This window comes from Leishmania braziliensis, contig 90 (assembly GCF_000002845.2).
Source record: "Leishmania braziliensis MHOM/BR/75/M2904 WGS CADA00000000 data, contig 90, whole genome shotgun sequence".
Classification (NCBI taxonomy): domain Eukaryota; phylum Euglenozoa; class Kinetoplastea; order Trypanosomatida; family Trypanosomatidae; genus Leishmania; species Leishmania braziliensis.
In genome coordinates, this window is record NW_004057951.1 from 181 (window position 1) to 13505 (window position 13325).

General features: G+C 59.8%; 2 protein-coding genes across 2 annotated transcripts; both read left to right on the forward strand.

The window, feature by feature from the left end:
* Positions 1–3160: 3160 nt before the first annotated feature.
* On the forward strand, positions 3161–7138 carry LbrM_07_1260 (protein kinase, putative; the record flags this gene model as incomplete). Its single annotated transcript, XM_001562568.2, has 1 exon — positions 3161–7138. The coding sequence occupies one exon, from the start codon at positions 3161–3163 to the stop codon at positions 7136–7138; it is 3978 nt and encodes a 1325-aa protein (XP_001562618.2).
* Positions 7139–8378: 1240 nt separating this feature from the next.
* Positions 8379–12287, forward strand: LbrM_07_1270 (glycosyl transferase, putative; the record flags this gene model as incomplete). The annotated part of the gene is made up of 1 exon (XM_001562569.2): positions 8379–12287. The coding sequence occupies one exon, from the start codon at positions 8379–8381 to the stop codon at positions 12285–12287; it is 3909 nt and encodes a 1302-aa protein (XP_001562619.1).
* Between the last annotated feature and the right edge of the window lie 1038 nt (positions 12288–13325).

Here is a 13325-nt window from a genome sequence, read left to right on the forward strand (position 1 = left end):
CCGCTGCGGCCTTTTGAAGAGGGACAGGGAGGGCGAAGGAGCGAGAGATGAAGTGTTGATGAGTGAGGCAGGAAAGAGCGACGCACTCGATACTTGCGTCTGTCTGTGTCGGGGTGCTGTGTGCGTTAACACGTAACTTAGAGACTTTTCTAAGACGACCACTAAGAAGAAACCCCCACGGAGCCAAACAACAAACCAACCACCGAACAGAGCACAGATGAGCGGCCTCACTTGTAAAAAGGGAGGGACTGAGTACTGCTGGGTGTATCTCTCGCGGTCGCTTGGCCCCCTTCTCCTCCCTACATTAGCGCAGACACAGTCACACGAGCTTTGGGGTGGCTGCGTGTCTTTGTGTGGGGCTCTCTGTTTTCTTTGCCTGCCTCATAGAAAAAAACCCCTGAGCGCGCATTGGCGGCAGCTTCACCGCTATCCTTGGCTGCACGCCCATCTCCCTCCTCTCGAGTGGGTGAGTGGGAACGGCGCGCGCTATCTTTGCCCCGCTAATCTGCACTCCTCCTCTCCTCCTCCTCCTCTTCCTCTCTCAAGCAAGAGTATAGGTTTAGCTGGTAAGATTGAAGTAACACGATAGAGCAGCGAGTCTCGCCCTCCTTAGCCCTCTCCCCGACCCGGCGAACTTGGAACGAAGAGGGCTGCGCAGCCACCTCGGATAGACGAGGAAGCGAGAGCCAACTCTACACACAGACACACACACAATCACCCAGAGAGAGAGAGAGCAGAGGAAAAGAAAACTGTACGCCTGCCAGACGCATAGCAGCAGTAGTGGCACATATAACTCTCGGCACCCAGTAGTGCACCCAGCGCGTTCGCCCGAGAGACGGAGCCGCCGCACGAATAGAGTACGGCAAGCGGGTAGAAAGAACACCCATAGGTCTACAGCTCGAGGGCATATCGCTACAGGACGTGCCATCAGCCAACCACAGCGAAACAGGACTGGCGCGTGACAGTGCACCGTGTTGGCTTGTGCGCGCGTCTGCATTGTTCTCTTCTTCTCCCTTCCCGGTGGGTTGGATGCTATACGCTCTCTCCCGGTTCTTCTGTACCTGTATGTCACCGACCCCTTCCCTCCAAGCACTTCGCAAGCCCCCCTACCCCCACCCATCACCCCCCCACATTCCCTGTGGGCCTGCGGTTTCGCCTGCTCTTTTTATTGTGGGTTTGTTTGTTTGTTAGTTTTTGTTGCTGGTTGCTCGTCAGTTTTAGGCTGTGCCTGGGCGCGTTCTTCTTTGGCGTGTGCTTCCCTCCCTCCCTTTTGCTTTTCTGTGCCGAACCATCATTGTTTCTTCCCTCTCCTGTGTGTATGTGTGCGCGTGTGTGCCTCTCCTCAGTTTCCCCTTCCGCTTCCCCTCCCCCCCCTCTCTCTCTCTCTTTCACTCCTTCTCTCGAGTTGTCGTCGAGTTCCTGCGTCGGGTACTTCCTGCGAATTTCCTTTCGTCTCCCCTTCTTCCTCTCTCCCTCTCCCTGTTCCTGTTCCCCACCACGACCACGACCACGACCACTATTACCCTCCCCCTCTCCCCGGCCACCGCCATCTTCCCTGCCCCATACCAATTCCCCACCCGGTCGGTCTTCTTTCTCGCTTCTCTCCCTTGCACGGATCCTGCAGGGAACACCCCGTGTCCCCTCTCCCCCTTTCCCAGTCGCGTTCGGTGTCCCTCTCTTTTCCGGGCACCCCTCTCTCACTCTTTCCGTGCGGGTGCGTGCCGTTGCTGCGCGTGATAGCGGTCATCTGCACCACCTGGCGTTCTTCTCCTCCCCTCCCCTCCCCTCCCCCACCTCGTTGCTTGTTTGCTTATCGACTCTCTTTCTCTCCTCCTTTTTTTTTTGGTAGAAGTTTCTGAATTATATATGCACGCGTGTGCGTGTGCGTGTGCGTGCCCTGGTGTCTTCTTCCACTGCCAGCGGATCTCTTTTTGTTTCTATTTTGCTTGCCCTTTGCTTCAAGTCCTGCCTCTCCCTCTCCCTTTCTTCCAGTCCCCCCCCTCTCTCTCTCTTGCTGTCCCTGTCTCGTGTATTGCGTGTATTGTTGTGCTTGGTGTTGCTGCTGCTCTTCAGTTGGTTGGAGCACTTTTGCTTTTCCTCCCCAACTCTCCCTTCCTCCCTCTACTCAGTCTGACTACTGCTTTCCCTCCTCTCTCCTCCTGTGTTTCTCGTCTTTAATTTTCACTGCCATAATCATCATCACTCTCTGGACTGCTGGTTGCCTCCGCCTCTCCCCTCCCTCCCTCACTCACTTACCCATCACTGGTGGCACCCTTTTTCTCTCTGAGTGTCTCGTACCTGTTCGCGCTTGAGCATTTTTGTGTGTCATTCTCCTTTCTCTAAAGGAGAGAGTCGGTGTGTTGCTCTGGTGCGAGGTGGACGGGGAAAGTGAGAACGAGCGAGGGCCGCTGCTTCCTCCTCCTCGTTCCGCCCTTCTCCGCCTTCTTCTCTCTCTACTAGCCTTCCTTCCCCAGTGTGCAACGCTGCTCTCGCGCGTGTACGTCCGCGTGTATCCTCTCGGCTCTCTCCCTTCTCCTCTCTCTCTGTGTGTGTGTTCTACTCCGGCCTCGGCCCTCATCATCTTTTGCCCTCTGGCTCTGTTTTGTTTCCCTCCCCCCCTCCCCTCTCGCACCACACTCTCTTCTGCTTCCCGTTAGTCCACTCCCGCTTTGCCACCATTTTCGCTCTCGTTCTCTCGCTTCGCTGTTGGACTCCCGTGACTCCTCTCCTCTCGTGTTAGTAGCAGCCCTGTCGCTCTCTCTTTTCTCCTCTTCCTGTCTGTTATTTTTCCTCGGGACGTGTTCTTGTCCTGCGCGACTACGTGGGTTACTCAGTGGTGTGTGCTCGCCAGTCTGTTTTGTGGCCCCATTCGCTCCTGTCGTTTATTCTCTCTCTGTTGTCTGTCTGTCTGTCTTGCTGGATCGACAGACGCTTGGTGGGTAGAGAGGCACAGGTGCTTTCGCATACTCCTTCCCCCTCTCCACTCGCGTCCGACCTCATCTGTGACGACGCGGATCCACGAGTTGCTCCTTCTCCTACCTCTTTTTCTTAGCGACGACAACAGTTTGCAGGGGAGGTGGCAGTGGCCAAGGTACTGCAGGCAGGATTGGTAGAGACGGACGCTACGATCTCTAAGAGTACCCACGCGCACCCGCCCACAATGAAGAAATCGACCTCGAACGCGAATGCCTTGGTATCCGTGTGCGGGCATGATAGCCCGCAGGTATTTTGTGTGGTTTGCGGCACCGTCAGGGCTGATCTTGTCCTCCGAAAGTCAGGCCTCAAGTGCCCAAGCTGTGTAGGAAGGTCAGCTAATAAGCGCTACCTGAACTTGCAGAAGAAACAAGCAGCGCAAATCGCCCAACTGCTCCCGGCAATGAAATCGAGGGGCGGCGTAGACACCAGTTCCTCCGTGCAAGCCGGCGACGGCCCCTACCGCTCCCAGCACGGGTTCAGCTCTGCGTCCTCGTCACTACAGCCACCCATGGAGGAGTCCAGCTGCACCACTGTAAGGTCCACAGAGCACGACAGCAGCTTGCGCCCTATCGAGGAGTACATCAGCTGTACCTCAGTGTATCGCGCTGTCATGGAGCAGACATGCCACCCCGATGAGAAAGATCTCGGCACTGGTGAGGGCGGCAGCACCGATGCGCAGAGGCTCATGAGCGGTCTTGGTGGCTGCACCAGATCCCGATCCGAGACTCCCAAGGGTCATCAGGATAGCACCTTCGTGTCCTGCTCACATACCAGCGTCTCCTCAGCTGCTGCCGGCGGTGCTGCTGGGGAGGTGCGCCAGACACCCCCGCCCCTTGTGACTCAACGACAAGAAGCTAGTAGCGGGCAACAGGGCAAGTTCGAATCAGCGAAGAACGGCAGCAGCGGTGCCGTCATGTCACTGCCCTATCAAGGCGCTTTCAGCACCTCTCCAACGTCGGCACGCGACAAGGGCCCAGAGAATGTGCTCAAAGGTTGTTCTCCGCCGCTTCGCAGCAAGGGGGTCCCATCGCGCCTGCCGCCCCGCAACGGGTCTTGCGTGAAGAGCGTGTCCACTCTGCCACCGTCCCTGGCCTGCCCGACTAAGTCATTACTGGTGGAGAAGGCAACTGCAAAGCCGAACGGGAAGGCAACGACGAACTCCTCGCCGAACGGTGCGACTGCGTCATCGCCGTCATCCGTTATCAAGACGGCAACTGTCACGGTGTGCTGCCTTGAGGAGGAGATGTCTGAGTGCTGCAACGCCGTGCTTCAAGCTGACGGCCAGCTGCCCATCGAGTCCACCGCCGATCAGTACCCCTCGCACCTCAGTACACCGCGCGACAGCAGTGCCGAATCATTGACGATAGATCTTTCCCAACCCACCGCGCATGTTCCGCAGATGACATGCAGGGAGAGGCAGAGCACCCGCAGTTTGTCACCGGCAATGACCTCCGACCGGAACTTCAATCTGCAAGCGCCACGAGCAGGCAGCCATGGCACCTCTGTCGCATCTTCGCTAGTTAGCCACAGCGCCGTGTCACAACTGCCAGCTCTGCAGTTGCCCGGGGACGGCAGCGTGGGGACGTACACCCGACGTGATTCCCACATTGCAACGCAGAGCTCGAGTGCAGCCACATTGTCCGTGGCCACCCTGACGCGCCTGTCAGGGCAGAACGGTGATGAGGATGGGGACGTCCATACGGAAACGTCGTTGCTGAGTCGTATGCCAAGAGCCTTAGGAGCTAACGCCGCTGCGGGCGACACTACTCTCGACAGATCTCGGTGCGGCGAGCGAGATAGCCGAGACGGCTCCTCCAGCGACTCGGAGTTGTCCTCGTCGAACGTGTCCTTTATTTCCTCCGCCAGTTCGCCAGCATCACCGTCAGTGAGGTACTCAGAATCGCAAGACGTCGCCCCCGGGAAGGAGGAGGTAGCTGCTAAAGGAGTTGGCGCGAAGAAGGCGCACCGAAGTGGCGCCAACGCCGTCAGCGCGTCTCTCACCCAGGGCACGAAGAAGCAGACGAAAACGATGAAGGCGAATCGTATACCTTCACTCACTGGCAACATTGATTCGTTGTGCATAAAGGTCGAGCTCGTGGTGCCACCGTCGCGGAACGCTCCAGAGACGTCAACATCTACCTCTGGTGGCGGTGATGGTCCATTGCCAACCAGAATGAGCGGCACTGCTACCACTGACCCAAGCACCCGCCCCGACTCGTTACGCAGTGGCTCCTTACGGACAAGCGACGGCTACCAGCGGCAGGTGTGCGCCGGCGGGCAGTCGGGAGGCTTCAGAGTGACGCGGCACACTCGCCTGACCAGCGGCAGTGCTGACGCGCTCACCCCGGCGAGCGGCGCCGCGTCTGGCACATCCACCACGGCGCGTCTACGCAGCCAAAATCAGCGCGGGGGTGAAAACGACGCTGTCGACAGTGGCGCGCTAGAGGTGAAGAGGCTCACCTACAAACTTCTTGTCTGCGACCGTGACAGCGGTGAAGTTCTCCTGGCACAGGAGCGCGGCCTCTACCCCAGCATCATACCAGCTCTTGAGCGGGTGAAAGTCGTTGGGGGCCGGGAACTACCCGCCGTACCAATGAAGCGGCTCCCAAGTGTGCGCTTCGCCACGGAGGCGTTCACAGAGGAGCGCCGGGTAGAGGTGGAGGTGTTCCTCCAGGCCGTCGCGCTGAGCCCCTTTTTTATTCGCCACCCAGACGTGGTGAAACTGCTCGGGCTGGAGCCGTTTGTCGCTGGCACGCACCCAGTCGCAGCGACCGGTGCCGCTGCAGCGAGAGGCAGTCGTGATAGCGGAACTGGTAGACATCGACCTAGCAAATCAGCGGGCACCACGAGCACCGGAGCGTCACCGACGAAAGAGAGTGCTCCCGGTAGCGGTGCGGCGGCGCGGGGGGGAGCAGGCGCTGCTGGGGACCCGAAGCGGCCTCATCGCCGCTCAAGAGATGACAGAGTCGACGCTGGCGCAAAGGCGGGCAGTGGCACGGGTGAGCCGGGTGTTCCCTACCTCAGCACAGACGCCCTCGAGCCTTATCGCGGCTTGAATACCGGGGGTTATGGCAAGGACGCCGCTGCTCGCGAAGGCTTCCACCGAGCGGAGAGCTGTTTCAGTCTGCAGACTTCCCGTTCCTCCGTCGTGCGGCGGAACAAGCTGGACGAGGTGACCATGGAGGACCTCGAGCACATCCAGCTCGGCAATCTCATCGGCCGCGGCACTTTCGGCTCTGTCTACATGGGACTCCTGCAAACTCGCCGTGGTTCGCTGATGGTAGCTGTGAAGGTGATGCGAGTCGGTGAGGCGGTGGGGACGGCGGAGATGGAGGGTCTTCAGCGCGAGCTGGACGTGCTGTGCGCCGCTCGGCACAAAAACATCATCCGTTTCCTGGGCAGCTCGCTGAACACGACGACGCGGGACCTGAGCATCTTCACGGAGTACGTGGAGTGCGGCACTATCCGCTCCCTCGTCGAGCGCTTTGGGGCCTTGACAATGCTAGCGATTCAGCAATACATGCACCAGATACTGAGCGGTCTGCAGTACCTGCACAGCCTCTCAATCGCGCACCGTGACATTAAGGGGGAGAACATCCTTGTCACCAAGAACGGTCGCGTCAAGCTCTCTGACTTTGGCAGTAGTACCGGTGCACCGTGCGAGGTGGCGACCGACTCCACTGGTGCTGCTGTGACGCCCTCCAAGAAGAGCAGCAGCGGTGAGGGTGCGGGAGACGGTCTCCCGGTCGGCTCACCGCAGTACATGGCTCCGGAGGTGATTCAAGGAACGGTGAAGTCCGTTACCGCGGCCGACATATGGTCGCTCGGCTGCGTTGGAATCGAGATGCTCGATCGGCCCATCTGGCGGGAGAGCGCTAGTGCAAACCCCTTCGTTTTTCTCTACCGCATCAGCCGCTGCGGGACGCCCCCGCACGGGTTGCCCACAGACGACGAGCTCGCTGCTCTCAAGGCGGAAGGGAGGACGACGGAGTACAATGGCTTCTCGCTGTACCTGGATTTTCTCAAGAGCTGCTTGCAGGTCGACCCGGCGCAGCGCCCGTCCGCGTCGGGGCTGCTCAAGCACTCCTTCTTGACTTACCCATACTCGAAGCACCTCCGCTGGCTACCACCGTCGCGGCCGTCCGCTGTCAAATCCTCATGAGTGTGGAAACGGTTCGACGGGGACGCATCGGTGTGCGTGCACATTTGCAGGTGGCTGCGCTCGCTTTCTTTCTTCTCTATTGTTGTGTTCTCTTTCGTCTATGCGTTATTGGCGGCCGTGTGCGCCGCTCCGTCTCGGTTCGGCTTTTTGTGCTCTCCGCGTCCCCGCCGTCCTCTCACCCCATCCAATGCGCGTCTTTGCTCCTTTGTTTTACTGCCATTTTCTGTGCTTGCCTGTTCGTCAGCTCGCGCTCTTCAATTCCCCTCCCTCCCCCACCTTTCCCGTTCTCTCTCTCGCTTGCTTGCTTGCTTATGCACATGGATATGTGCACCTCTGTCTGTCTGTCTGTCTGTGTGTCTGTGTGCGTGTGCGTGTAGTCTGTTTCACCCGAGGGCTAAAATGTTTCTCTTTTACTCCTTGCCCACCCCTTGTGTGGATGTGTACCTGTGCTTCCCTCTCTCGTTCTCGAGTCTCTCAAAACGTTGTTGCGTGTCTCTGTCGTGGAAAGGCATCATCCTCCGCCCCCCTTTTTCGTGCTCGACGCAGTTTCGAGCGCGATGAGCGGCAGGAGCGTGCGGCAAATGTAATGCTGCTGCTCTCGAGGACCTGGCGAATCATGGAGGTGGTGCCACGGCACAGTGGATATGTCCACCGCAGTATCTGCGACCTCGTTTCTCTCCAGGTCTTCTCATCACTCTCCCCTTCCCCCACCCGTCGAGTGCCCTCATGTGTTCCTCTCATCATCTCCTCCCCCTCCTCTTCCCCCTTGCTTGCACCCGTTGCAGGCTGTTTCCTTCAGCTCTCTACCCCACACAGCGGTGTTGTACGCCCCCTGCCTCACGAGCGGAAGATACAAAGTGAATTTCCAACGTTGAGAGGGCCCTGTGCAGCTGTAGCTCACCCGGACGCACAGGACTCGCAAGGAGCAGACAAGCCTATTCAGTGTAACACACCGGTCAATCGACAGCGCGCGACGACGACTGCTCGACCCAACAGCGGACCGCCTCCCTCCTGCCCCACCGCCGCTCTTATTTGCTTTTACGACTTGCGCTCACTCTCGATTTCTCTCTCCTCACGCAGCTGTCCACAGGCCCCCCCCCCCTCAGCACACACGGGACCCCGAGGAGGCGCGGCTGGGGGGAGGGGTGACGTACACACTGAGGGGATACCCAACGGATGTCGCCTCCTCACGCGATCTTTCGCCCCCCCCTTTTTTATTTGACCGCAGCCTCCCTCAAAGATGAAGAGCCGCGCACGCAAGCCGCTCGCGGAGGCGACAAGGAGGGCCGCGCAACCGTCGTACCAAAGTGAGGACGCGTGCGAGGCTGATTTCTCGCATCACTCGTCCGGCGCTGTCCCGATGTCGGTGCACGCCGTGGATGTGGGTCACGATGATGACACGGTTGGCACAAGCAGTGGGGGCAACACCGAGTATATTATGCGGGGTGGTACGGCCGCACCTGGGGATGATGCGACAAATAAGCGCAACGCGAAGGTCACCACTAATCAGGCGGGCGTGCTGTGGCAACGCTGCCTTCGGCTCTGTTGCGTGGCTTCTCGCCATATATTTCACCCCTGCGTTGGCTTGGCCGGAGAGAAAGACAGGCGTGCGAGTACCCCCGGTGGGGAGGGCGACAATCGTGGCTCGCTTAAGACGCCGCAGCGCCTTCGTCGGTTACGCGCAGGCTCGGTTCTGCGTCTTCTCGCGTGCTTTACCGCTTGGCTCATTGTTGTAATGTTTCTTGCCATGAGGGGTGAAGAGATCGTTGGCATGAGCCAGCGGAATGCGATGCAGGTGGGCTTTTGGGGGCAGCCCTTGTTGGACTGCCAGTGCGCCAGCAAGGAGCTTATCGCGGAAGCGGAGCAGCTTGGCTCAATGCTGGCCGAGTCGGAGACGACGACGACTACTCTTGGTGGTGGTGGAAATAACGGTCACGGCGTTGCGCAGCGCGAGCCGCGCCGGCTGGTGGAGACCCTTGCCGCGGTTAAGCGTTGGTTTCATGCGATGGTATTCGGCTCCGTGCGACCCACGAAAGTGGGTTGCGTAGAGCGCAATCCGCTATCGTATACTTTCCTGCACCGAGAGGCAGTGCCGTGGATGACTATCACTGCTGCTGCTCACCGAACAAAGAAGGAATGGTCTGCCGACCCACGCGGTCGCGAATCTCTCTTGCCTTTCCCAGTGCCCTCTTCCGCAGAGGAGCGAGGGCGTCTTTGGCAGGAGCTACAGGCAGACCCCACACGGATTGGCCCTGGCGGCGCTACTGAGGAGATCAGTGTTGCCGTCAGTGGCAAATGGGGTGACTTCCGGAGCTACCTGTGCGATGATCCTCCGAATGCGACGCCCGTTGCGGAGTATTACCTGGACCCGGTGCGCGTGTCACTGCTCGACCACATGAACGGGGGGAAACAGGGGCGCCCTGCACCGTCGGTCTGTGACGGCTGTGCTTTTCACTGCGTGCATCCACGCCTCGTGCGAGGCAGCTGTGCGGGCCGGACTGGCGTTGAGAGTGATGCCAGTGCGGAGAGCTGCGACAGTGGGGATGCGGCGATTTCGTGGGCGGTTTCTCTTGAGGACGTGGATGCTGGACTTGTCCATGTCCCCTCTGGCAGTGGTGAGAGCGTCGAAGTGACACGCAATGACCTCTTCACTTGCAAGTTGCTGAATCGCAAGAAGGGCAGGGACATCGGCAGACGGGTGAACCGCTACAGCCAGGACCCCACGAACCACCACCTGCTGCTATCCGTCGATGTGTGGCTGACCCACTTTGACAACGGACTACCGCTGTTCTTTGCCAATGACATGCGTGCCTCGCAGCAGGGGTCCGCTGACGGCGGTAACGTGTCCATCAAGCGCCTCCTGCCGGTGCACACGGGCTTTGTTCACGGCGAGTCACTCCAGTCAATTCCGTTCTATTCGCTCCAGACGACGTACTGGCTGCAGTACGATTCTGTGTACCTGCAGAGCGTGGTAAGGCGACCGGATCAGGTACCTTTGATGCCGACGGCATCCGGTGAACGGGCCCCGGCACCCACCCGCTTCGGGACATGGACAATGACGAGCATACAGTTGCGCGACTTTCAGCTGGTGGTGTACTTCAATCAGTTGCGCCGTCGGCTGCTGCGTGGTGAAGAAGCGGACGCGTTCATCCCGCTGACAGCACGTGACGCGCCAGCAGTGCTGCCGTGGGCGTCGGTGAGGGCGGCAGATAGAGGGTCTGCATCACGTGCGATGGCGACCGGGGAGCTGGCACGACTCGGCTTTGAGCTGCTGCATGGTGCGAACCCGATGATGCTGCCGATGTACGGAGATGACATGCGCTCACCGCTGCAGCCGGTTGCGTGGCGCCCGCAGACGTCGGCGGAGTGGTCTGGACGTGCGGCTGTAGGCAAAGACGCGCGGTCGCCTCCTCGTATCCGAGCAATTGCAGTGATGATTAGTAATTGTCGTCATAACCGCATGAGGTGGCTGTCTGAGCTCTGCCGCTACTACCCAGTGCATAACTACGGCCGATGCGTAATTCCGAAGCCGACTCCGTTGCCGGGGGACGCGGTGCCGACACCGGGTATTCCGCAGTGTGCCAAGATGTCCATTCCGTTTGAGTGCGGGCGGGGCGCTATCCAGAAGCGGCACAATGATGCACTGGAGTCGATAAGGATGGCGAACGAGAGCCTCCGGCGCGGCAAGACGACTGTGCACAAGATGCTGCACTCCGCTAAGGACTACGGTGTGCGATGTGTGTTCCGCAAGTACCGATACGCGTTACCCTTTGAGAACAGCTTCGAGGACGACTACGTGACAGAGAAGGTGTACAACGCGCTGCTGTCCGGAGCTCTGCCGCTGTACATTGGTGCGATGAACATCGCGGACTTCGTGCCGAGTGTCTTGCGGAGGTCTGGCGACGAGGCTGAGCAGTTTCGCGGTCTCTCTGTCGTTCCGGTGCTGCAGATGTTTCCTCTGCTCAACGAGACGGCGTGGCGCCGGGAGGCGAACAGCGTGTTGGAGTCGCAGGAAAGGGACGAGGTGATGACGCGGCAGGTGCTGCGCACGCATGCCGCGGTGCTGCGGGCGCAAGCGTCCAAGATAGCGCAGGTTGTCGAGGGCGACGGTGCCGCGGCTAAGAAGTACGCGAGCACAATGGCTTCTGCATCGGCTGTAGCGTCTGGCCTGGAGATGGCCGTGCAGGCGTCGCGCCACGTCTCCCAGCACCACTACATGCTGTACACCGATGCCACCTATTCGACAGAGACCGTGTTGCTAAGGAAGAAGTACGGCGAGCCTGCAGAGGCGAATGCGACATGGGCCGATGGCGCGTTGAGTAGCGATAGCACATCTGCAGAGCGCGCGTTTTCGAATCCAGCCGGGACTTGGCCGCCGTTATTGGCAGAGGCAAAGGCCAATGCGACGGATGCCGCCGACAGAGCCGGTCATGTGGCCGATGGTGATAATATCGGTGCGGTGGTGCCCTTGCCGGATGACCCCTCTGCGTACTTTTTGGGCTACGGCCAGTGCAGCTACCTACAGCACGTGCACAGTGATGCGCGTGATGCCATCAGTGATGGTGCGGTGCCGAAGAGCAACTATACGGGGACACGTGAGCACCTTGCGTTGAGAACGAGCTGGTTGCTGACGCCCAACACCGCTCGGGGCTTCTTGAAGGAAGTGGCTGAGAGTCGAGCACGCAACGCGACGCTTGCGAAGACGAGGCGGCGTGCAGTGGAGGTGTTCCCTGAGCTGAGTGGTGATGATGCGATAGCGAAGCGCAGGCTTCGCTCAATGCCTCGTCAGGTGCAGGGCGACGCGTACTCGCGGCACTTCAACCGTGTTGATGTGCCGCCCGCAGCAGCGTACGAGCGCGAGCTCTCTGCAACTGCGGTGCCCGGTGGCGCCCCCCCGCCGCCGATGAATGGATTCGCACAGCTCGCTGCGTACCTGCGTGCCCTTGACGAGAACCCGGATTTGATCGACGAGGCGGGGTACTTTGACTGGTGGCGTGCGGAGCGGATGGAGGACCTCGGCGACGCCTTCTTGAGCGCCTTGTACCGGGAGAACCCGCTGTGCTCGATATGCGCAGCTGCACTAGAGAAGAAGGCGGCGCAGAAGGGAGGCACCGCAACCGGACCGACGCACGACAGGAGTGCTGCTTGACGCGAGGGGATGTGCTTCACCTCCCGTGCGCGCGATACCAGTCGTCGCGGATCTCTGTGACTGCCGGCTGGGTGTTTGCTGCGGATTGCTTTCCACCAGCACGGCCTCTAGGTTCTTTACCAGGACCGCCATACGTCTGTTTCACCTCTCTTCCTTCCGCCATATCTGATCGCTCCCTTTCTCTTCGTTCAGTTCTTCTCCATGTCACTGAGTGGTTCCTCACTCCCAGCGCCATCTCCTCCTCTTTTGATTTTCCATCTGCAGCCATGCACTGACGTAGACACACGGCGCCAACGTGTTTTCCTAGTGCAGAGGCAGTAGAGTGATGAGGTCAGCTATGGCAGCGCAGTGCGTGGAGGCCGTCGCGTGTTTTAATTCTTGTCCGCTCCGCCGCTATGCCGAATTCGGCGACGTTGTCACTGTAGTGCTTTGTAGATCTCACGGTGTGCATGCGCCCCGGCTACTGGTCGGCTACCTCAGTGCGTGGCATCTCAGGGGTTCAGCGCCGCTATTCCTTGCGGAGGAAGTCGAGCAGCGTGCAGCCAGCCCTTAGGCGTACGACTGTGCAGATTCGTGATGCCGGCGGAGGGGTGTGGTCTGGCGCAGTGCTGAAGAGACCAGCGGCGACGATGGCGCTTGGCCCAGCTCGCCACGAGTCGTGTCGACGATTTGGCAAATGTCCGCATTGCCTCGCCATCGCTCTGCCTGCGCTGCATTGCGATGGAGTGGCAGTGGAGCTGAACACGGCGCAAAACGGCCTTGGGCGGCGCGGCTCCCTTGGCAATCCCCCCTCGACACCAGCCTATACTCTGCACGTGAGGCGCGCCTCACCCCACAGGCCTGCAGAGGGCCTCTGCTGCCCCGGATTTTCAGTACACCGGCGTCGCAAGCGAGAAGGTGCACGGCGGTCGCGTCTCCGTGCTCACACAACAGGACACGTGCATGGGTGTGGGACCTCCCCCCCCGTTCTTGAGGAGGAAGTGGACGCTGTGGCAGTCTGGCATCGCTGCGGTGACCCTACTAGACGGCTGCATTTCA